At 38.2% G+C, this 24,055-nt stretch overlaps 1 protein-coding gene across 2 annotated transcripts in view; it reads right to left on the reverse strand.

Moving 5' to 3' along the window:
* Positions 1–22,994, reverse strand: part of CLTC (clathrin heavy chain) — a 64,345-nt gene extending 41,351 nt beyond the window's left edge. Inside the window, exons 1-2 of one of the 2 annotated variants that reach the window (XM_045984255.1) lie at positions 22,703–22,994; positions 2,055–2,262 (exon numbers count right to left, since the gene is read on the reverse strand). In XM_045984255.1, coding sequence (XP_045840211.1) covers positions 2,055–2,262; positions 22,703–22,744 — 250 coding nt within the window. In that variant the 5' untranslated portion in view covers positions 22,745–22,994. The remainder of the gene's footprint in view (positions 1–2,054; positions 2,263–22,702) is intronic. The other variant, XM_045984256.1, reaches the window with a different exon arrangement.
* Between the last annotated feature and the right edge of the window lie 1,061 nt (positions 22,995–24,055).

The following is a 24,055-nucleotide window of genomic DNA, read 5'->3' on the forward strand; positions in this document are numbered from 1 at the left end:
ATGAAACAAAGAATGCTATTCCCATCCCACACAATATTTAAATCACAACCAGACTTGAACAATTGTTAAAGTTATAGTCCTGTTTATAAAAAGAAGTGAAGGGTTTAAAAATGGCTTCAGAGGGAAGCAGTATTTGGGAATGACTTACTTTCCTTTGCTGCCCTACCCAGCCTCTAGTTAACAGACTTTCACTTATTTATTTTTACAGAAAAGGGGTTGGAGTACATGTGTAGGGTGATCGGGCAGGAGGGCAAGATAACAGCTTAATTCCATAATATAGACATATAGACACAAATCTATAATGCTATTATTACAGCGCTCTGAAAATCCTTTCAATTTATTCTTCTTATACAACAGGACAATAACTAATACAATCTAATTTAAGATAACTCACCATCTGCACACATAAGAAAGCATTAAGAAATGTGATAAGACAAAATGAAACCTGTCAATGTGAATTCAGTTATTGACCTTGTTACTTGTTTTTGCTAGAAATGTTATTAAAATAATAAATACCAACGTGGGAGATGAAAAAAAAAAAAAGAAATGTGATAAGATAACAATAACATTAAAAATAGAAAAGAAATGTGAGAAAATTAAAACGATGGCCTTTTAATAGAGAAGAGTGAGAGCTGCTAAGCAGTTGAATCTAAATTCTTGGAGGAGGCTGAAGGGAGCTTAATACCTTAAAATATAACATAGGTATCGTTTAACAGAAGCAAGATGCTTGCTGCCATAAAACATGTGGTCCTAGGTGAAAGCTGGACCACCTTTCCTCAAGATAAGATCAACAACTCCCATCTTGGATATATGATGATGATGTAGTTATTTGACTATGCTTGCCTCCAACCCTGCATTTAATCTCCAACCAGTTTCACTACTAAATACAAGGTTTAAATTATGTGAAGAAAAACCTGTTTAAAAACCTCAGCACCATTAACAAATCACCCACAAATTTATCAAGAAATTACTAGGAACCTGAACTCTTCCTACTACCAAGAAGAAAAACAAAGCAAAATAAAGACAATTAAATGCCTTTTTCAGAGTCACCAAGCTTGTCACCTAGTCCTCTCACAACTTCTGTTTTAAACGGTCAATTACATTCTCACTCTATAGTTCAAAGGAAAAAAAATAATAAAGGCTTCCAGACAGTATGAATTTCTTTAAACTGCTCAGATGGATAGGTTGTATGGTTCCCTACTGTGAGAACCAAAAAGTTAGTTTGAATAAACTCTAACACCCTTGATTCCAAAGATTTAATATTCATATACACATACTTCTAACAATCAGTGTAAATTGAAGACTTTTTTTTTTTTTTAAGTAGGCTCCACACCCAACGTGGTGGGGCTTGAACTCATGACCCTAGATCAAGAGTCAGGCTCCTGGGAGGCTCAGTGGGTTAAAAGCCTCTGCCTTTCGCTCAGGTCATGATCCCAGGGTCCTGGGATCCAGCTCCACATCATAATCTCTGCTCAGCAGGGAGCCTGCTTCCTCCTCTCTGCCTGCTTCTCTGCCTACTTGTGATCTCTGTCAAATAAATAAATAAAATCTTTTTAAAAAAATCATTATGTTCTACCCATTGAGCCAGCCAGTCACCCAATTCATTTTTAGAACTCGACATTCTAAATGAAACGCACACTTGAAGAATAAAAAAGGCACAGCATAAATGGTAAGTTTATCTTCCTAACAAAATTCTGCAATGTTTAAGTACTAATATGAAAGTATATTTTATTCCGGAGTATGAATCACTAATGTCTTGTCTTCTGTATATGGAGTTGTATTTTTAGCACAGCCTTGTCATACTGGAGGTATAAAATTTAAATTCTTAAAACCTAAAACTTAAAATTTTACCTAACAGTCTATGCTGAGGAGAAAGTAAGACATTTCACAGAAACATATGCCACTCCGTGAAAGCAGTTAAAATCAAATTTAGTAATATCTTTAACTTTGCAGATTTAATTAAATTTAATCAACACACTAAAAAAGGTAAATCCTAATTACTGTATCTGAATAAATTATACATAGGGAAAAAAAATCCCCACAATCTTTTATACCTTTCAATGCAATTACTTTGCTAGCTGGATTCATGATGGCGCTGTCTGCAGAAATTGGCCTTCGAATTGGATTACTTGGGTCATTCATATCAATGATTACCACCTGGGCCTGCTCTCCTACTTTCTCTCTAATGCAGATGAATTTGTCTGACTCCATAGTTAGGGTACTGAAGCCAATGTTTGCTGGATTTATACCCAGGTTCTGGAGCTGGGGAAAAAAACAAAAACATAATAAATCATGTTACAAAATGAATCAGAAAGACTTGACATTCATATATCGTCATCTTTACAAATCCTCATTTAACCATTAATGCGTTAAGGTCAACAGTGACAACTCCATTACAAATCAGGCAACTGATAGCCAAATGATGGACCTTCTATTCTTTCAACAAATACGGCATTCAATTATTTTTTTATAACCTTATAGTTTTAACTAGAGATGTGTAACTCCAGGGTTAAAACTAAGAGGCAGAAGAAGTACATAAATGGGTAAAGGAGGGGACCTGAGGTCACCAATGTTTCTTGGTTTAAGAATCTGTCCTCCCTTACCCACTTTAAAATTTCACATGCACTGGACTTAAGGAATGAAAATTAAGTTCACCATAAAAAGACTTAAAATTTCACAGAGTTCTTATCTAAAGGAACTCAGACTAACAAAAGCACACACACAAGTACACAATTAGCAATTCTTTGCAAAAAATACCAAAACAAAGATATGTAAGAGGGACCTGTCATGGAAGGCCCACCACTAAGGGAATGTTTTCAAGGGAGGTCAACAGGAGAATGTCCAACAGAAGCTTCCTTCTAAATACTAGGGCCCAGAGATGTGAAAGGGTAAATCTGCTAAGGGAAACAGAAGTACTTCTGTTAACACTGGATACAGACTATGAAAGGTTTGCAGAACAAAGAATTAATAAGGTTTTAAAGACAAGTAAGGGCCAAACTGATGAGCTAAATGTATCCCAATAAGAATCCTGAATGTCTTCTCCAGGCAAAGGAAGGTACTTAAGGTTTTTAACAAGGAAAATAATGGAATCAGATTTGCTTTGTATACTCAAAAGATATTATCATATTTGCTAAATAAATATAGAGGATCTAAAGACAGTAAGTCCCTGAAAACCTATTAAGTGTGTAAGATTGAAAGGCACTTGCTAGAAGGAGGACTCTACCAGAGTGGGTCATTAATATTCTGGTTGACTAAATGTAGTATGACAGATTAAGTCCCACTAAAAAGTTACCAGCAGGTTTTTATTAGCCTTGGCCAGACTAATTTTTTTTTTTTTTTAATTTTCTCCAACAGATAACAAGTTCACACAGAACAAAATACAAACAAAAATGAAAAAGCACGGGGGGTGGGGGGGCAGGAACACATCTTCCTTCTGCCCAAGTCACCCAGATACCAATTTCCCTCCTTCTCCTCAGAGACCACCATTGTCATTACTTTCTCACGGATTGGGTGAGCCAAGTTAATTGTATTTTATCTAAATTCTTCTGTCAAACTCTGCTAGTAGGTCTTAATTATAACCAGGCCAGGATCTGAATAAAATACAACAGAAGATTAAGATGCTGCACTTTACTTTCACTTTCCTCTTATACCTCAATGACTGCAAGCACAACTAGTTATAATGTGTAGTTACAGTAACTTAGTTACTGAATATCAGGGCAAGGAGTCAAGCAATTGCTTAACTATTAATACAAACACAGTAATAAAATAGATTAACTGGCTTTACAAACTCAAGTATACAGCAACACAATGCAAGTATACAAGCTGTGAGATAAAGTAATTTATAATAAATTTGGTTACAATAAAACTTTATATATTATTAATTTTCATTTCTTCCTGACTTTAACTTTACAGTAACCTTTAGGTCCAGAACTAATGAAGCAAGATAAATAAAAGAGGTCTCCAATCACATATAAAGGGAATGTGGATGGGCTTCCAGAGGCCAAGTTGTCCATCTAGTTTCAGAGGTATATTTTTCTGAGTGGATGGTCCTCAAACTCTTGTGAATTTAATCCAGTTACCCTTCTAATAACTGTGGAGAAAAAAATTCCAATGGTTCCCAGATCACCTGGAACTCTATGTGTAAAAGCAACACATCATCTTCTTAACTGTTCTGTAAAATAAGAATTCTATATTTCTAAGTCACTACACCAAACATTCACATAAGACAATTTTGAGGTTCAACTGTCACAGCTTAAGTCCTACAATGCTGAGAAAGAGAAAAATTAATAGTGTTAGTCAATTAGTAACTAACTGAATCCCAAAATATTCCTCAGGGCAGGTGCAAGACAACTATAAGAAAAGAAAACTATTAGGAAAGACTGTAGAGGAAGAAAAAAAGAAAAACCAAGAAACTTTTGTTTCTTATTCCCAACTAGGTCTCCAAATAAATACAGTCAAAAAAGCTGTTGTCAACAGTTAGCACTGACCTTCAGCCTCAGGAGAGGCTGCTCTTGAGCTACCCTTTTTTGCAAAAAGAGCAGATTTGGTTACAAATGGGTGGGGTTCTTGCACTCCTTGCAATCTACATAATCTTATGTCCTTTTCTCATTCTTCATTTACACATTCTACCAAGAAAGCTATGCATATGTATTTTTGATCTTCCCTACCATGAATGTACTACTGCTATTCAAAATACTTCATGTGAAACAGACATACATGCTGTATTTAAAAAAACAAAATTAAACAAGAGGCAAGTGTCAAGCTCTCACCAATTTCACATATTTAAATATTTTTTAAAAAGCATACTTAAGTAATGTCCATTTATACTACTACACAGGAAATTGCTCCCTCCTGAAAAGCTTCTCCCAGTTGTTAGGATAAGTGGCAGAACTTCAAGTGATGTATTCCTTTGTATCTACCAAATATAAAGCTGTATTTTATTCCATTTCTTCAAATAAGGTCAATGAGATTTTTTCCCTACTAGTGATACTTTTCAGTGAAAATGCTCAGAACACTCATCAATTCTTCCCATATTTTCCTACAACATATTCACAAAAGGGAAACATCCCAAAACACATAGTAATAGGACTAGACACCATCATTAATAGCGATTTTGGCTTAGGTACATCCTTAAAAGGGTTATACTAGATAATTATGTCTACTAATATCTGTACAGATAAAAACTTCTTAAAAATGTTTTTAAAAAGGTTTTATTTTCAAAACAGCACAAACTAACCATAAAAATTTCATAAGTTAAAGGACTGATGGTACAGGAGAGGTATTACTGGAAACATAAGTGGGTGACTTTTCATAGTATACCTTTTCGTACTGTCTGAATATCTACCACAGAAGTTGTGCAACAAACTACTAATAAACTCGGAGGACATGTAAGACTCTCCAAACTTGCAGCTATTTTCAGAGGATAACAATAATATCCAAATTCTGGTTACATTTTTTATAGCCTCAATTGACAAAATGTTGCTACTACTGAAGCTGGGAATATTCTGTCTTGCTATATGCTTGAAAATTTCTAGTAAAAAATTTTTTAACTTCAAAAAATTTCTACTTTCTGATTATAAATTAAAAAGCATAAATATGGAATCAACAAACTTGGGTCCAAGAAAAGGGGTTACTTCTTTTTTTGAATAATTATTACATACACATGGCAACATATTCAAACAGTACACAAGGGTATACTATGAAAAGTCACTCCTGTGGTTCCAGTGATACCTCTCTATCCCCAGCATTTAGAGATGCATTTCCATCTTAGAGACAGCCTATGTATATGAAAGTACAGATTTCTATCCTCCCTTAAAAAAACAAACAAACAAACAAAAAAACCACCCACTACTAGCACACACACAAAACCATACAAATTATCAATTGCTCCCTTTTGAAAGAAAACCAACTCAAATGTCGCAATTCTTCTGATTTCCACACTACATTTTGGGCCCTGGTCTGTAGGTGGCTCTATTGTAGGACCTGACACTTAAGCCTGGCTTAGCTACCAGAAAGTTTAAACAAATTTACTGTTAACTAGCCAACCCAAAACTCTGGAGACTCCTGGAGTTACATGTTAGAAATGATGTAAAAATGGGGCACCTGGGTGGCTCAGCTGGTTAAGTGTCTACCTTCGGCTCAGGTTGTGTTCTCAGGGTCTTGGGATGGAGCCCCAGGGTGGCTGCTCAGTGGGAAGTCTGCTTCTCCCTCTCCCCTTGCCCCCGACTTGTGCTCTCACTCTCTCTCTCAAATAAATAACTAAAATCTTAAGGAAAACAAAAACAAAAATGTTTCTTTTTCCTTCTCCTCCCCTTCTCAAGCCAATCTGGATTAACATGCCTGGTGGGGGGGGGGACACATGGGGAAACATTACATTCTTAGTTTTTGTTGTGTGACTTAGTATTTCAGATTCCCCATTATCTAGAGAACACAGAAGGTTCATCATTCAAGTAGACAATATTATAAAAATATATAACTTTGATTATAAAGTAAAAGTGCCATCCAAAATTAGCTCTGTGGATTCTTCACAAAAAAAAAAAAAAAAAGTCTGGGTTTAGTCCCAGTTTTGTCACATAAATGATCACAGGGCATCAGTTGTCTGTGTATCTGTTTCCTCTTCTTAAACATCTGAGATCCCAAAATTATGAGGATTTAATATGGAGCACGTAGAACAATGTCTGAGACGTAGTAAAAGGTCATTATATTAGAACACACAACACATCAGTACTTAGGCCAGCTCAAAATTAGCTTTTTTTTGTATTTGCATTTTACTATCTGCTTAATTCAGCAGTCCTACAGGTCGCTTAAAACCCTGGGTGTGAATATCTTCTGACTACTGATAATAGATTAGTGGTCTCTGGGTGCTTAACTTACTCAGACACTGTGCAGTGTCCCCCCCCCCCTTTTTTTTTAAAGAATAGGAAATTACACTTAAAAACTTTTAAGTCTGTTCTTTAATTTGACTAACTAAAGTTAGGTAGAGACCAGAATCTCCAAAACCTCATAACATTTCATACTAAGTAACCCTGTTTTAATTCCTATTGTTAGGTACACCATGGAACATTGTTAAGGCTTGCTAACAAACTTGGCAAATACACCTCTAACACCTTTGCTGAGGAAGCAAGCTGGGAAGGCTAATGCAAACATATGGCATAAGGTCAGCATCATCAAAAATTCTCTTTGCCCTAAAGAACTCAAGGCTAAGAAAACAGAAGGTAAAATGTAAAGCAAGCATTGAATTTACCTCAACATGCAGAAAAGTTTAAGGTACCCTGTTCAAAAACACACACAAACCTATACTATACCTTTCCAAAACCAGAGTTTCCCAATTGGTCAATACCACACAATTCCAGGTCAATTTATCCAACTAAACTTCAAAAATCTTCAAATACAAGTTCTTCAAATAAAGGAACTTTCTTAAAAAATAAAACCCTCTTCCATCTTTGCTCGTCAGTATATCTAATGTCACAGAGGCATCATCTTACACAGAAAGATAGCATTTCTTTTGCTATACATACACTGTAAACTACATTGCAGGACAATTACAGATTAGAAGAGGTTTAAAAATCAGTCAACATTAATATAAATAATGAAAAATAAAAAGCTCTTTCTTAATGCAAACTTAAAAATGGTGAAAAACCAATGGAATTTTTGAAAAGTCACTTTTTTCAAGTATTACAATAACTGATTCAGGGAAGAGTCATCAATGGGTACTAATATTAATGGGTGAAATTTCCTCTCTTTGGTAACTACAGTATGGTTATACAAGACAGACATTTACATAGTCTCATACTACTTCCCAAGATACTTATTACAGAAAGGAGAGTGGGACACCTGCGTGGCTCAGTCAGCTAAGGGCCTGACTTTGGCTCTGGTCATGATTTCGGGGTGGCGGGATCCAGCCCCTGTGGGTTGCCTGCCCTGTGAGGAGTCTGTATCTTCCTCTCCCTCTGCCACTCCCCACTTGTGCTGTCAAATAAATAAGATCTTTAAAAAAAAAAAAGTGAAATGGCATGATAGCCATTTCCTGATAGTTTGAATTTCTTTAAAATGTTTAAAACAAAAAAAGCAATATCAAAAATCTAGATGACTAGGATATAGCTCTCCCCAGTCTTCTATGAAAGCTTTCAATTTTTCTTAAAGTTTTTTTAAAAAAATTAAATTTTACTCTTTTATAAGGTTACAGAAACTGAAAATTAAATTATAAGAAATACATTTTTATTAGGTAATTTACCTGTAGGGCAAGAAAGAACAATACAACTTTCAAAAGGTAAAGATGATAATCAAACCAGAGTGATATAATTCAAGTGTAAGAGTTATGCTCTATAAAGGAGTTATACACCAGATGTCTGTGCAATCAGAACTAGTAAGTCTGTTGCACTTACACTGTCCAAGATAGTGGTCCTAGTCACATGCAGCTATTCAATTTTAAGTAACTCAAATTTATTTTTTTTTTTTAAGATTTTATTTATTTATTTGACAGAGAGAGAGAGAGACAGATCACAGGTAGGCAGGGAGGCAGACAGAGAGAGGAGGAAGCAGGTTCTCCAAGGAGCAGAGAGCCAGACGTGGGGCTCCATCCCAGGACCCTGGGATCATGACCTGAGCCGAAGGTAGAGGCTTTAACCCACTGAGCCACCCAGGCGCCCCAGCAACTCAAATTTAAATTTGGTTCCTCAGTCCCACTAGTCACAGTTCAAGTACTGAACAGTCACATGTGACTACTGTATTGGAAAGCACAAAATATACATTTCCATCACTGCAGTCTAATGAAGAGCATTGTTTTCAGGTGTTTTCTTGGGAGTCTAACAAAGAGAAAAGGAAAACTTCCTTAACATTAAACTCCAGCATGGGGGCGCCTGGGTGGCTCAGTGGGTTAATCCTCTGCCTTCCGCTCAGGTCATGATTTCAGGGTCCTAGGATTGAGCCCTGAATCGGGCTCTCTGCTCAGCAGGGAGCCTGCGTCCCTTCCTCTCTCTCTGTCTGCCTCTCTGCCTATTTGTGATCTCTGTCAAATAAATAAAATCTTTAAAAAAAATTAAACTCCAGCAAAATATGATGGACAGTTGGTAAAGTCACACAAGAATTTCAAATAAAACAAGGAGAAACAGGAAAAAGCAGAACTCTCAAGTTTCAGAGTCCAGGCAGCTACAGGAGGCTTGGTGGGGGGAAATCTGCAAAGTTCAATACTAGCAGAAGTGAGAACCTAAGAAAAACTCCTCAATTTGGGTGCCTCTTTCCTCTCAAGAAATCACTAGACTTTCAAACAGTGAAGGCCTAGGGTTATAAAAGACTGAGAATGTACAGATGTAATAAGATGCAATTTCTTCAAAGAACATGAAAAAAGAGAGACCTGTCTCTATGCTTGGTAAACTTCCACTGCCTCAATTTCTCAATGTCATAAAGCCTTTGGAGAAAGAGTACACATCTGTATGATGACTCCCTAATTTAAAAAACTGTAAGTGTGAAAGAGACTGTATTAAAATCAAAGAGATATTGTAAGAAAAAAATTTAACTTCAGCAACATTAAATCAGAAATCTAAGTTAAAGATTCATAAATTTTTAACACTTTAAAAGCTTTTTCCTGTCTTAGTTTTGAAACTATACTTGATTTGACTGTATGACTGGCAAACAGAAAAGAGGAATTGTCCATCCTTGCTCAAGGGTGAGCAAACCATGGATAAGTGCTACATGAAAGGTTAAAGTGAGTTAGCACATATCAAACACTTAAAACAGTGTGGGGTCACATAAGCACTCTGTTTCATGAATTTCTATCATTTCACAGTTAACTAGTTAAGCTCGGGGACTATGACATCATGACATGTACTATTCCAAAAGAGATTGACTCTGGTGACTTCATGCTACTAACTTTCCATAGTTAAACTTAGGGTGGGCCAATTTGCTTTGTTTGAAACACATGTTAACTAAAGACAGCTTAGGAAAACCTCCATATAATAAGGAATCAGGAACCCAGTAATGGTCAGTTAGCAGTTTATTAGAAGACATTAGTGATCAACCAGTAACTGTTAAAGGGATCGAATGGACAATGGATATATATAACCCAATAGTTTACATTTATTAAAAAAGGAAGAAAATGCTAGCAGAAGACAATACAACCAAGTACAACCAAGTTATTTTTCAATGTCCAATTCTTGGACTGAAGAGGAGATTGTTAGCTCAGCCTCTCTCTCAGCAATCAATCACAATTGTTTGTGCCTACAGATATCATATAATTAAAGGAGTATTAGTCTTGCTTTAAGCCTACTAATTTCAACCAGCTGTTGTCACATTTGATCAAATAGGAGCATTCACTGCAAACAGCCTTCTTTATAAGCATATTCAGGGAGACTGCTTCCTATTGAATAGTCCGACTAGTAAACTCAGAACAGAACTCATTTACCAGCTGTATCAGCTGAAAATCAAAATACCTTAAAACTTGTGTTTATGACAGCATTACTAAGAACTTATGTTTCACAATTAGTGCTTGGCTTTACACTTTCCAGATCCTTCCTCCTTGTTTCATCTGAAGAGTCAGAATGGAAAGGAAGTATGTACAAGCTACTACATTTCAGATGAGACCATTTTGTAAGTGGTCTATGTATATAGCCCTGTATCAGTTGCCTTTTCTTGAATCTTCTATCTTGATAAAGACTTACAAGGTGTTATCACTACAAAATTAAGAAGTTAACAATCTGAGAGAGAACTGCTGATACCTGGATATCACTCAATGCAGTTATTCTGAAGTTAAGTACCTAAAGATTTGGTTAACTTCCCATCCCAAGTACTTCACTCAGCATAATTTCCTTTAAAAGTCCCTGAACATCCTCTACCTTCACTAGTATCAATCACAGTGACAAAAACTGCTGACAGCAGTCACTTCACAGAGCCCTTGAAACTAGCTATGAAACCAGCAGAATGTCAAATAAAAGCTGCAGTTGCTGTCTTCTACAGGAAATGAAGAAAAATGCTGAGAATGCAGGATTCCTTTAGTTCTTCCATCAACAGGATACTGGCCATTGTTTTGTGTGCTCCACACATTTCAAGCAAGTAAAAATGCCTTTAACTCTTGCTGACTGACCCTTTGTTTCTACTCCACGTTAGCTTTTGAGGCGATCACGGTCTCTAGGAGAATTGGACTCTGGTCACTCCAAAATTAAGTACTACATTCAAGAAAGAACCACGGCTGGACTGTAAGACTATTTATTGGCTTTGGCAAATTATCGGGAAACTCAAAGAGCATTTTTTCCTCCTTGTAGCCAACTACTGACTGGAAAATTAAAAAACTTTAAATCTGACTCATTCTTGAAACAATCCAATAATTAGATGAAATGTCACACATTGATTCTGATCAAGCTCCAGGAGAATATAAGGAAAATTTTGTCCCAAATCTTGCAGATTCGCCAAAGTTATGCCCTTTTCTGCATAAAGGCCATTCAGGGGCACAAAACAAGTGAATGCTACCAAAGTCATGACTGATTATAGGTGTTTACCTATGTGTGTTTGGGGTAGGGGTGCAGGCAAGGGGCCGTAGTTTGTCCAGACATTCTTTTCAAAGAACTAGAAATGAGGCTTTTGAGGGTTCAAGATTATAATAAAAACTTAGTGCTGACTTAACATCAAAAACTTCAAAGGATGATTTGAAAGTCCCTAGGCAGACACCAAAGGCTTGGTTTCCTTACTATTAAAATTGTAAAGGTTACAATGAAACTTCATTCTATGGCAAATCTTCCCAAAATGTATTTCTAAGTGGGAGGCCAGTGATTCAGCTCAATCCCATTACTGCTGCTACTGCTGCACATATTCATGTCTTTTTCTACCCTATACCCACAGACCTGATAGGAAATGAGACATTATGCAATTATTGCTTATTTTCCTAGTTAGAGCACTCATCTGAAGCATGATCAACATGTAGGTGCTATAAGTTACAAGACCAGAACCATTTTTTTCACATTTGAGTCCCTGAAGTATTTCCTTGTGAACCTAAATGCCAAAAATTACAAGTTCAACAGAGTGAATGAATGAACACTCAGCAAGAAGAGTTAAAAGCTTTCTCAAAATCATTTAATATTAACAAATTCAGGGGCGCCTGGGTGGCTCAGTGGGTTAAGCCTCTGCCTTTGGCTCAGGTCATGGTCTCAGGGTCCTGTGATTGAGCCCAGTGTCCGGCTCTCTGTTCAGCAGGGAGCCTGCAAACTCCTCTCTCTCTGCCTGCCTCTCTGCCTACTTGTGATCTCTCTGTGTCAAATAAATTAAAAAAAAAAAAAAATCTTTAAAAAAATAAAAAATAAAAAAAATTCAGGGAGTCTGAAACATTAAAATGACTAAATGACCAGAACTTATTTTCTAGTATCAATTGAGCATCTATTATTTGGCAAGTTAACATCAATTCAATATTTTATAACCTACTATTTAAGTTTTGTGTGAGACCGCCTTTACTTTGTGTTAAGCTACAAATCTTACTAAGTCAACAACAACCTATAGGGAAAGTAACAGGTTTTAGGCTCAGAGGGTTTTGAGTGTACAGTTTGTACCACATGTCTTCTAAAAACTGGAAAAAAACCCTTTCCATCCCCAGACTCTATAGATACTGCTTCACTATCTCTAACATTCAGAGTTAAAAATATAAGATTACCTTAACTTTTTGGTCAGGCAGAGGATATGCTCTGGATGCTTGTAGATTTTTTGTTTGTTTTAAATCTCGTGGTACTAGAACTTCCCCAGGCCTGTCTCAAGCGCTAGTCCCTTCAAATCTTCTTCTTCCTTTGTATCAGTTACATTTTCTTCCATTGTCTGAAAAAGCTTCCATTCCAATTACTTGTTTCTATAGTTCTTATATTTGTAACCTATTCTGTCACACTTCCTCTTATTTTAATTCTGTGATTTCTCTCTAAAATTAAAATCTTCAAAAAATTCAAGTTAATCTTCCATACTGCTGATTTCCACAGGGGCAATTCTGCTGTGCCCAGGATCAACTGTTTCTGTATATATTCTATTACTGCAGTCTTTTAGGAAAAAAACATTTCTTCAGATCTGTTCCTAGTTCTGTTGGATTTTTTCCAATAATCATACATTTAAACAATGAGCAGCTACTGTATGCCGGACAATACAATAATAGAGAATTCTACAGTAAATGTGCTATAGCCTCCTCTACTCAATGTGTAACAAGAACATAGCAATTACAAAGGTGCCTTGGGGTTACAAGGATGCATGCCTAGTCCAGATAGATGTGGGAGTATACACAGTGTCTGAGAAGAAGTGGAAATACAATCTGAAGCAGGACACACAATTCAAGGGAGGACAGAACTACAAACTGGAGAACAGAACTAAAAATACCCTATGTGCCCAAATACAGTATTCATTTTAGCAAGTGGACTATTCCCTGGACACTCAAGAAAGCTTCTGACCAGTATCAGAATGTGGAAAAACTGGAACTCATACACTGCTGGTGGGGATATAAAACAGTGCAGCTGCAATGAAAAACAGTTGGGTAATCCCTCAAAAATTTAAAACAGTGCTAAACCATATGACCTGGTAATTTCACTCCTAGGTATATATCAAAAAGAACTGAAAACAGGTACTCAAACAAAAACTTTAATGTTCATAGCAGTACCATTCATTCATAATAGCCAATGGGTGGAAAGAGCCCAAATGTCCACCAACTAATGAAAGGACAAATAAAACATAGCGTATCTAATCAATGGAGTATTATTCAGCCATTAAAGAATCAAGTACGCATCTATACTGCAACACGATGAACCTCCAACATCATGCTTAGTAAAAGTCAGACAAAAAAGGTCACACATGATTCTCTTGATCAGTAAATCCATAAAGACAGAGAGCATGTTGGTGGTTGCAGAGGATGAGAGGGGGTGGGAATGAGATACTGCTTAATGAATTTGGAGTTTCCTTTTGGGGCAATGAAAATGTTTTGGAACTAATACAAGTGATGGTTGCACAACATTGTTAGTGTATTAAATACCATTAAATTGTTCACTTTAAAATGGTTAATTTTAAGTTATATTAACTTTATCTCAAATTTAAAAGAACTTAGGCCCTGTTAATATAAATTCTTAGGATTTAGATATACTTTATAGTTCAAGTCGTCATTTGACCTAGCTCACAAGGACATTTAAAATTATAAAATAATTTACGGGAGCACTTGGCATGCTCAGTTAGTAAAGCAGATGACTCTTGATCGTAGGGTCATGAGTTCAAGCCCCACGCTGGGCATGGAGACTACTTATAAATAAATAAATAAAATTATAAAATAATTTTTATACCTGAAAATGTTTTTCTACTCTTCACATTTCAGAAACCATTTTAATTCTTCATATGCACTTTTTTTTACATCAGTGTTTTCATTAGCACTGGAAAGTCATCTCCATTCCATTGAAGTGCTTTTTTAAAATAAATCCATTATGTAACAATCATGGGAATTTTAGAACATGCCTAAATTTCCATGTGCATATTAGAAGAGCTGGGTTTTTTGCTTGCTTTTGGATTATGATCTCCAGAAATATACCCCTAATAAACTGGGTTTTTGAGGGATGTTGAAAAATGTTTCCTTACCACATCCAACAGTCATAAATGTGAGACCAGAAAACAGTAATTGTTAGATATGTTACATTTACCTCTTATCAATCCAGATGATTTCAAGCCTATGACAGTCTTCAATAACAGTGTTGTAGTATTCAAAACAGAATTGTGACAGGGCTAGATAAATGCAGAGACTTGTTAAGGCTTTTAAAATACTGAAACTCTTGGGGTGCCCGAGTGGCTCAGTCAGTTAAGGGTCTGCCTTCGGCTCAGGTCATGATCTCAGGGTCCTAGGATAAAGTCCCAAGTCCAGCTTCCCATTTAGCAGGGAATCTACTTGTCCCTCTCCCTCTGCCCCTCCCTGCTCATTCCCAAATATAAAAATCTTAAAAAAAATTAAAAAAAAAAGAGAAAACCCATTTAAAAGAATATATGTATAAAGGAAACTCTTTCTTGAAGAATATTTTATGGTAAAAAAAGAAAATTACCCTAGCTTTGCAAGGTTCAAAAGAAGGAATATACAGTATTGCAGAATGGGGAAAGACATGAATTTTGTAAATGATGTTCTCCCTATGGGTTCCCCCCCCCCCCAATTATTCAGCTTCAAAAAAGGAGAGTGATCCAGTCGGCTGTTTGCTAAACTGAGCATATGTGGATAGTCTCCAGCCTCACTGTGTCCACAATGGTGGTTTTTAAGTCCTCTTTCTCAGCTATTCAGAAACAGATGAAGGCAACTCTCGACCCAACTCCCATTTTCATCTACTCTGACTCTCACAGTCAGTAGATGGGAGTCATCAAATGGATTCTGCTCTAGAGCCTCCAGGAAGAATGTAATCCTGTTTTCTCCTGTGGGATTCATTTCAGCCTTTGTCCTCCAAAACTTTAGGGTAATAAATTTGTGTTGTTTAAAACAAACAAAATTACCTACAAAGTTACAGCTCAAGATAATCAGAAACTGCAATCCCTAGGATTGCAGTGTGTATCACTATTAAGAGTTCTTCCCTTTCCTCCTCCAGAAATGGGCTGGATGTAGACAATAAAAGGAAAGAATCTGGTGGAACTCCAAGATCTTGGCTTCAACAACTGGGTAGATGGTAGTTTTTTCCTTTAGCTTGGCATGTATGTTCTACTCTACTGAATAAAGGGAGACTCTCCTCTAGCATAGGGCTAAGAACTAACATTTAAGTGTCTCACAAGCTAAGTCTTACAATATAAACACAAGCCACAGTCTAATTTCATAATTGCCAAAAAGTATTATTTTAACTTAATAAATGAGGAAGTTGAACAAAGATAAAAAGATAGAGTTCAGATTAAACATCTGAGACATCTTCTACAATAGCACACAGAATTTAAATTTTTTAATGTGGCAAATGGTTGCAACGCACTCAATTTCTATTCTTTCGGAAGTAAGCTTTAAAATCAGCTCTACTTCAGAACCCAAAGAAAAGTCCTTATTTACCCAATGATTCAGAACAGGAAGTACTAATATTACTGGTAGTTTGGCCTCCAAAGCACAACCCTGTAAGTTTGTAACCAGTTTTCCCCTCTATGGTTATGCTATTCACACTGAGCAAACATGTCCAACTCCCACTTTCCTTCTCCCCCACCTCAAGCACCATTGCTTTCTTAAGAGTTCTGTTCAAGTTTTTTATTAGTATAAACGCAAAACATGAATAATGCAGTAAAATCAAAAGAAGCTTTCTGCTTTCATAAGTGGCTTCAGACTGGAACACATTCACTCTCTTGTCATTAAGAAAAATTCCACAGACACTTTGAGAAGTTCAGCTTTATGAAGGGGATAAAGATAATCCTCAAATTTAAGTTAACCTGATTTCAATCATTCTGTACAATCTTCTAGTAGGAAGTTGAATAAAGCCCTTTAAAAACATCATCTAACCATTTAAAGCATAGAAAATCAAATATTGGTTCACTGGCCCCTACTTTTCTCATAATATAAAAACTATTAAGGGATACCTGGGTGGCTCAGGGGGTTAAGCATCTGCCTTCAGCTCAGGTCATGATCTTCAGGGTCCTGGGATCAAGCCCTGTGCCTGGCTCCCTGCTCAACAGGGAACCTACTTGTCCCTTTCCCTCTGCTTCTCGCTCTCAAATAAATAAAATCTTAAAAAAAACAGAAACAAAACCAAAACTATTGACCTAAAAACAAACCACTGGTAGAATGTGTACAAAGAACACCACAACACAGATGCAAACAAATTGTGCTATATTCTGTAGTTCAAATTATATAGCTCATTCACCAAATGAAGCAATGTGCCACACTGCAAAAAGACCAAGTATTAAAGTCTGACCACCCACTCACTAGCTATGTGACTCTAAAAGTTAACTTCTGTTTCCTCATGTGTAAAATAAGGCTAACCCTACCTACCTGACAGCATTTTCTTGCTAATTATAGGAGATTACAAACATAAAATATTTAGCAGTGTTCCTGACACAGAGTAGGTACTCAAGAAGCTAGATGGTCAATTAATTTTGATATTATAGATGTCAGCACAACTGAGATTTGATGAATAGTTATTCCCTTTAAGAACAAAGTAAATTATGCCTCTCATAACACATAAAAAGGGAGCCAAAATCCAGTCTGACAGATGGGTTTCGTATAATGCATTCAGATCCAAACCTCCTGCCATGCCTTCAGGTTAAGAGCATTAGCCACAGACACTTGGCCAAGGAGGGGGAAACATCTAGAACTATGAACTTTGCTATGATTTACAAGTTGATTTGTGAAGTTGCTTTAGCATGGCATATATGTAAATAAAGTTAAGAGAAATAACCCCATTCTAATATAAAGGACTGAAATGTTAGTTATGAACTCATTTCCCATCTAAGTGAGAACATTCACTTTTACACTACCAATTTATAGAACATATGTAACACTAGCAAAGGTCTGACTGACATTCTAGGTGGGTATTTTATCAGATTTGAGGAGGTTTCTCAAATATATCTGACCAAGGAACACTAATTAAAAATGTACCAATGGCAGACAGCAAGTGCTCAAGGGACAGAATAAAAAAGTAACTTAAAAGATTTTTCTCTTGGGGAGCCTGGGTGGCTCAGTCGGTTAAGTGTCTGCCTTCTCAGGCTCCTGCTTATTTAGCAGGGAACCCGTTTTTCCCTTCCCTCTCCCTCTGCTGTTTCTCCTGCTGTGGTCTCTCTATGTCAAATAAATAAAATCTTAACAATAACAACAAAAAATTTTTTTTGGGCACAGTTTCAGAGCGGGATTAGTTTTGTATCATATGAATATTTGTATATTAAGTCCTGCATAGCATCGAACATTGAATAACACCCATGGTTGCAATTATGTGTGGATAGCCTTTGCCAACTAATGAATGCAAGCTTCAGTTCGTATTGTTCACCATTTTGTTTCTAGTCCAACACAGTTGCTGGTAAGTACTCAAATCTTAGGTATCAAATATTTATAAACCATAAAAATCTAGGTCTGCAAATAAAACACTGTGGCACTGGTTCTGAGATACATAAATAAAATGTACTAGACAAAAATTATAGCTAACAATTAATGTTCCTAAAGTGCTACACCAAGTACTTCCGAATACATGATCTCAGACCTTTAGAGTAACTTTGTGAGGCAGCAGGCCTATTTTACTGAGAGAAGTCTTAACTTTGTGTTCTTCAATACTGGAGCCACATTTTCACAAGCCACATGTGATAGTGAGCACCTGAAATATGGTTACTGTGACCGATTTTAAAATTTAAAATAATTAACACAGTAACTGATAATTGATTCAGTTATGAAAAACTTAAGTCTGGAATAACTAGATATGCAGATCTGCTTTTTCAACTGTAAATATTTAATGAAAGTTAAACACAGATCAAGTATTTCCAATGAAAAATAGGGTCTAAACTGGGATGTGCTCTAAGTGTAAAATACACATCAGATTTTGAAAAATCAGTACCCCAAAAGGAATGTAAAGTATCTCATTTGAAAATTTTATACTCCTTACATGCTGAAATTATAACATTCTGAGTCAAATTATAACATTCTCGGAGCAAAGTCTAACAGAAAAAAGCATAGTAGGATACTGTGTAACTTCTCTTCTTAAAGCCATTCTATTTCCTTGAAATATTTTGTCTGAAGACCCAGGATCAAATCCTATTCTGACAGTGTTCTCTCGGGTGGAATCTCACTTTCTTTAACTATTTAATGAGGATGTCTGGGGAAATTAAGTGAAGACCTGAAAACACCAAGCCACAGTCATAGGGAAAAACAGGCTCTCACAAGAAGTCTGCTGTTCCCTTCATTCACCAGCCACTGTTCATTACCAGCATGACCCAAAGAGAGAGCAGAATTCAACTAACACTTTTTTTTTCAACTAATACTTTCAAAAAATGTTTTTAGTTAATAAAATGTAAATGTGGGTGGTCAGATAAAATCTTCACTCTTACAAAGTCCATCAGTATGGCCTATAATGGTGTGGTCCAATGTCAAAGCCTCATGTGGCCATTTATATTTAAATTAATTAAAAAGAAATAAAAATAAAAACTTAGTTCCTCAGTCACACAAAGCACATTTCAATATCCCTATGTAGCTACTACAAATATTCATCACGGAAGAAAGTTCTTTCTTTTTTCTTTTCTTTTTTTTTTTTTTTTAAAGGGAAGAATCTTAAGCAGGCTCCATGCCATGTCCATCTCATGACATAGAGATCATGACCTGAGCCAAAATCAAGAGTCAGACACTTAAGTGACTAAGCCACTCGGGCACCCGGGAAGAAAGTCCTATTGGACAGTAACTCTCAAAACACATCAGTAACAGAGACAGAAAAAACATACTGTTGAATGTAATTCAAGTATTACAGGGTATGGTTTCTAAAATCACGCACTGCACTACACACTAAAATGAAAATGACAGAATGACAGTGGTTCTATACACACACACAGAGTACATGTGCATGCATACACACGTGCGCGCACACACACACACATACACAGTTCCGGATCTTGAATTATTTCCTAAACAGAGTGAAAGCATATTCACTAGAATTAGCCACACCCCTTTAAGCTGAGTAAACTGACAATTAGGGAAATTCTGAAAAACATGATACATTAAATTTGGAAGCCATTCCCGGGTTAGACTGTAGCAGATTTCTAGGCAGTATGCTTCTCCAGGCAGTATAGTACCCATATAGCATATTACAGTAATACTTAGCACTGCTTTCTCTGCAAATCAAAATAGCCATAGCAAGAACCGGTACCACTCAATTCACAACACATCCCATGCCTGCATTTATGGATCAAATGGAAGAGAAAAAGGTGGGGAGAACCCAAGATCCTGGGAATACAGTAGAATGTGCCAATCGGCACAGAGAAACCTAATGTGCCAAGAATTGAGAACTGCAAGCAACATTTTATGTGTAGCCCAGGAATTTTTTTTAGAAACTGCAATTCTAGTAACCTCTTGCTTAGATAGGCATTATCTGTTGACTATCAGCCTAAACATCCAAAAAAAAAAAAAAGGGGGGGGGCAAAAAACTTCATAACTTAAAATATTAACATTTATTTGATATAATTCCAAGCCCTGATGACAGATACTTCTACTGGCCAGAATGGTTAAAAACAAATTTACAGTTCACCTTTAGAAACTTTCACAAAAGCTAACTCTACACTCAAGTTCCTCAATTCCTGTTCCCAATTCTTACCCTCTTTCAAAAAGTTTTCTGCTACTTAGCAAACTGACAGGACTCAGATAAAGACATGAGATGCCAATTAAAATAATCCTTATTGGGACGCCTGGGTGGCTCAGTGGGTTAAAGCCTCTGCCTTAGGCTCAGGTCATGATCCCAGAGTCCTGGGATCGAGCCCCGCATCGGGCTCTCTCCTTGGCGGGGAGCCTGCTTCCTCCTCTCTCTCTGCCTGCCTCTCTGCCTAGTTGTGATTTCTCTCTGTCAAATAAATAAAATAATAATAAAAAAAATTCAAACTCTTTAAAAAAAATAATAATCCTTATTAACTTTTTTAAAAGGGATAAAAGTGAGAAGTTAGGGGATATTCTGGAATATCTGGAAGAGGTTAGTGATCAGGGCTCTTTGCACAATTAATCACTATCAGCTGGAGCATACAGTCACACTAGTAAGCTTTACTTTAGCCATGGCATATCACTATCAAAAAAAAGACTGAACTCTTCAAATACATTTGCAAAGCTGCTTTATACTCAAATCTTCAAATTATTTCCAAAGGAAATTGTTTCACTTGAGTATTTGCAGAAACTCAGAAATCAGACCTGAATTAAATCTGTCTTCAATTAGTGACAAGGCTGGATTCCAGTCTTGGGGAGTATTTAACAATACTTTTCTCCTCTTTAAGAGAAATGAAAAGCTACTGCCCAAACCATCACTAGCCAAGAAAGAAGGTTTATTAATGGGAGATAGCTCTGCCTTGTAACTAGCAACCATTCCTGCTTCTGTTTCTAATTTACAAACGTTTGTCTGCAGAAGTATTATATTTCAGAAACATTGTGAAGATAAGCTTGTTTTCCCCTCACACTCAAAACTATTTTTCTAAACCTCTACATTCATTTACACCTCACTCTAACTGAAATAACCATAGCAATTAAAACTTGAATTGAGCAAAAACCATAACTTCAGTGTCCACTCCATCACTTAAGACTTTAACCTTTTTAAAGTGTTCCATTACTTCAGATGAGTTACCCGAAAACCACAGATGACCAAGAAAGTTTTACTTATTTTTTAGATTATTCACATTTCAAAACTTAAAGAAAAAAATTTTTCGCTCGAGCAAAGACGGTAATACCTGTAAAGAAACATGAGGTTACTAACAGCATATTCATATTTCAACCTTTTTATTAACAAGAATCCTTTATGTATTCAACTGCAGAAAGTAAATAAAACAGCTTTCAATGGCGTCCAGTAGGTCACTAACATTAATGTCACATCAAACCACAGCATCTTTTATCATTACGAATTTAGGCCTTCAGAAGGTTGAGTTGAGGCAGGCCTCTTTTAGGGAGTATTTGGGAAGAAAGCAAAGCAAATTAAGATGAATAAACTACTGCAGCCAAAGTAAAACCAGGCTTGGTGAACTAAAAATCAGAAGCTCAGAAGAGGCTTAATTCACTCAAGCCCTCCAATGATCATCTGCCTCAGCCCGCCACCGGCACACTGCCAGATAAGACAGTATGTTGCCTACAGGAAAATGCACCATGGGAAGGAACTCTAGAACCTACTAAAAGGAAGCCAATTACAGACCTAACTTTGCATATCTCAGAGCAGGTGTTCTCTATCTCCAGGGCTCGGTTCAATTCCATGCAATCCTGAGTGAGGTACTTACACCAAGCCCACGACTACCTGCTACACTCCAGCAGACCCCAAGATAACCTCTGGATAACTCTTCCCTACCTCCTAAAAAGAAAGAGCGGATAAAAGCCACACCATTCCCAAAGAAGTAAGGGAAGGAAAAAACAACGAGTACCCCTAGGGACATTGACCCCACGCATCCGAGACTGACACCGCCCTGAGAAATGTTCCCCCATTCTATCCTCCTCCTGTTCCTTTAGTGACCTTCTGTTCTAACTGCCTCGGAGAAGGCAAGAGGCAAGCCGCCGCCGTTCCCGCCCCCCCAACCCCAGGGAAAGGTGCCTTTCCCAGTTGAGAGCTGCAGAGGGAGGAAGAAAAAGGGTTGCTCCTCCCCAGCCCACCCGCCCCACAACTGGGTGCAGACACGATGGGGGAAAGAAAAGGGAAGAGAAGAGTAATGGGAGGTGACAGCTCTGCATAGGCCTAGGGGATGAAAATCCTTGGTCTGGAAGAAACGCGGGAGAACTGCACCCTCCACCCCGTCCAATCTACCCAAATGAATGAACTGAATAAAACGGCGAAAGGGGTGGGAGTTAGAATGCGCAGTTCTTACCACCCAGGAAGCGAAAATAAGAGGCCCTCGAACCCAGGCCTGGCCTCGCTGCCCTTCGCACCCCGACTTTCGTCTTTTCTATCCAAGCCCCACATCATTAACTCTTAAGCTTTCCGAGATAGTGCCCCCATCCTCCACCTACCCAAACACCAATACCCACCCCCCACCCCCCGATCCCGTTCCTTCTACTCGGTCCCAGACTCCAGCTTCTTCTTTCCTACCACCCTCTCCACAGCCCTCACCGGCCCGGGCCCGGCCGCACCTGGAGATGCTCCTGAAAACGAATTGGCAGAATCTGGGCCATGGCGTTGTCGGGGTGTATGGTCTCCTCCTGTCACTGGGGCTGCGGGGCAGTAGCTGCCCGGGCTCTCCAAGGGAGAGGAGGAGAAGGGGGAGGGGGGAGGCTGGGCTCAGCAAGATCCTCTCCGGGGACGCAGAAAACTGGCAGGCAGACGAAAGAGCTCGGGTCGGGGGCGGAGGCTCCAGGGTCCGGGAGAGCCGCAATGGCGGAACCGGGCGCAGCGCAGACTCCGGAAACGGCTGAGCCCTGCGGAGGGATCCCGACGACAGAACTCCGCCCAAGTCACCTCACCCCCTCCGTCTTATGTACCCCTCCACGGAGTGCCGCGGTGCAGTGGGGCGCAGGAATTCGGGGCGCAGTGCGCCGAGGGCCTCCCTTACTGCTGCGCCACGAGGGTAAATTAGAGGACTCGAAGGGACTATTTTTTTGGACTCATCACTTTCCCCAGCCTCCCCAGCTTTTCCTCCCCCCACTCCTTTTTTTTTGCATTTTGCCACATCATGCGACTAGCAGTGACCTACGTCACTTCCGTGGGCTCTTAGGTCCCACCCACGTACTTCCGGGTGCACGTGATGCTGGTCGGGAAGGGTCGGCTGATCGCTGTCGGAATGCAGAGCGAGTTCTAGGGAAATGCAGTCTTTTGGGAATAGGGTGGCTGCTGGGCTGCCTTGAGGATGGCGGTGTTATTCTCTTTTCCTTTGGGCCCTGCCTGTTTAAACCGAGTCCCTTACGAAAAGGACGTGGCGTGGGCAGATGGGCCCAGCCTCCCGCCCTCTCTGTGACTCAGGGAAACGGCCTCCTTGCAGAGCGCTTTCTTGGCAGCCGGCTGCAGTACTCCTCCCCCGCCTACTTTAATACCGTGGGTGGTTTCTTACGTCTCTGGGAGAGGGAATGAAATGGGGCTTAAGATCCTCCCTGCCCTTATGCACACCCTTCTGACGCTTGGAGAAGCTGACGCTTGGATTCTAACTAGAACTAGCAATTTTTTTTGCATATTACCTAAACAACTGGCTCAAAGGACAGTGAAGGCCATTTATGAGGTGTCTCAGCTGGCCTTGAGATAGCTTATTTCTGCGGACATTTTGGAGGACATGTATGTGATATGGGTCTAGCTTAGTATAGAGTTAGAGACTTTGAGTATCGTGTTATGTGCTACAGAATTGGACCAGGATTGTGGCAGGAGGATATTTTTTAGCCACATCAAAAAAGGAGTCTTAACGATTTCGATAATGAGTTTAAGGGGGAGGTTTGAAACTCTTAAGTTCTTCTAAGGTGTGGCTAATATACATTCTTGGAAAAGGGGATTTAACTATT

This window comes from Meles meles, chromosome 18, assembly GCF_922984935.1.
Source record: "Meles meles chromosome 18, mMelMel3.1 paternal haplotype, whole genome shotgun sequence".
NCBI lineage: Eukaryota > Metazoa > Chordata > Mammalia > Carnivora > Mustelidae > Meles > Meles meles.